Consider the following 940-nt stretch of genomic DNA (forward strand, 5'->3'; position numbering starts at 1 on the left):
CCTCGGCGGCTATGCAGAATCAGAACCCAGAGCCCGCATCTGATCAGTCCTCAGTGGACATTCTCGAATGCGGTGCTCAGTAGACCCATATCTCAAATATGCCCTAGTAGTCCTCTAACATTCACCAAAATGGCGTCTACCACAATGCCTACAAGGTAAGATCCCAATAGGTGCAATAGGGGGCCCAACTTTAGCTAGCCCATCAGATCTGGCCTTTTTCTTAGGCCTCATCGCAGAACTCGAGGACTCCAAATCCCTTTTATTCTTGCCTCTCTCTATCTCAGTTTTGGCGCTCAGTGCACTTAACCTTTTCGACTATCTTTGCGTTCACCACCAGTGCAGGAAAATCACACTCCCTCTGTGGAACTATCAGAACTCTCAGACTATCCCTGAGTCCATCCTCAAAGTGAACACAATTCTCATCTTCAGTTGCCACCATGACTGGCGCATAGCGGCTTAATTTAAGAAACTTGGCCTCATACTCGGCCATTGAACGATACCCTTGCGTGACATTCAGAAACTCATGGCTCCTAGTGTCGATGTAGCTTGCCCCCATATATTTACCTTGGAAAGCAGATTTATAGAGATCCCATGTTAGTCGTTCGGCCTGAGTCCCCTCCTTAACGGGCAGCCACCACCAGTATGCTTCGTCGTGAAGCAAAGAGACAGCACCCTTTAGCTTCTGCTAGGGGGTAAAATCCAATTCGTCCATGATTCTTTTAGTGGCCTCCATCCATTACTTGGCCACATTAGGGGCGACTCCAGTGACACCTCTAAATAGCTTATCCCCGTTAGGCCGGAGTCGTTCTGTAACTGACCCTCGGCCCCTAGATCCAGTATTAGGCCCAGTAACCCTCTCTAATATCCTCAGCATAGCCTGGGACAATGCATCGTCCCCAGCTATGTGATCATGAAACCCAGTCTTAGTTGTAGTTGACAT

General features: G+C 48.6%; 1 protein-coding gene across 1 annotated transcript; it reads right to left on the bottom strand.

The window, feature by feature from the left end:
• Positions 1–280: 280 nt before the first annotated feature.
• Positions 281–940, bottom strand: LOC108472108 (uncharacterized). The gene is made up of 2 exons (XM_017773627.1): positions 749–940; positions 281–682 (listed from the first exon to the last, which is right to left on the bottom strand). Exons 1-2 carry the CDS (start codon positions 938–940, stop codon positions 281–283), a joined length of 594 nt encoding a protein of 197 aa, XP_017629116.1.

Source organism: Gossypium arboreum, chromosome 11 (assembly GCF_025698485.1).
Source record: "Gossypium arboreum isolate Shixiya-1 chromosome 11, ASM2569848v2, whole genome shotgun sequence".
NCBI lineage: Eukaryota > Viridiplantae > Streptophyta > Magnoliopsida > Malvales > Malvaceae > Gossypium > Gossypium arboreum.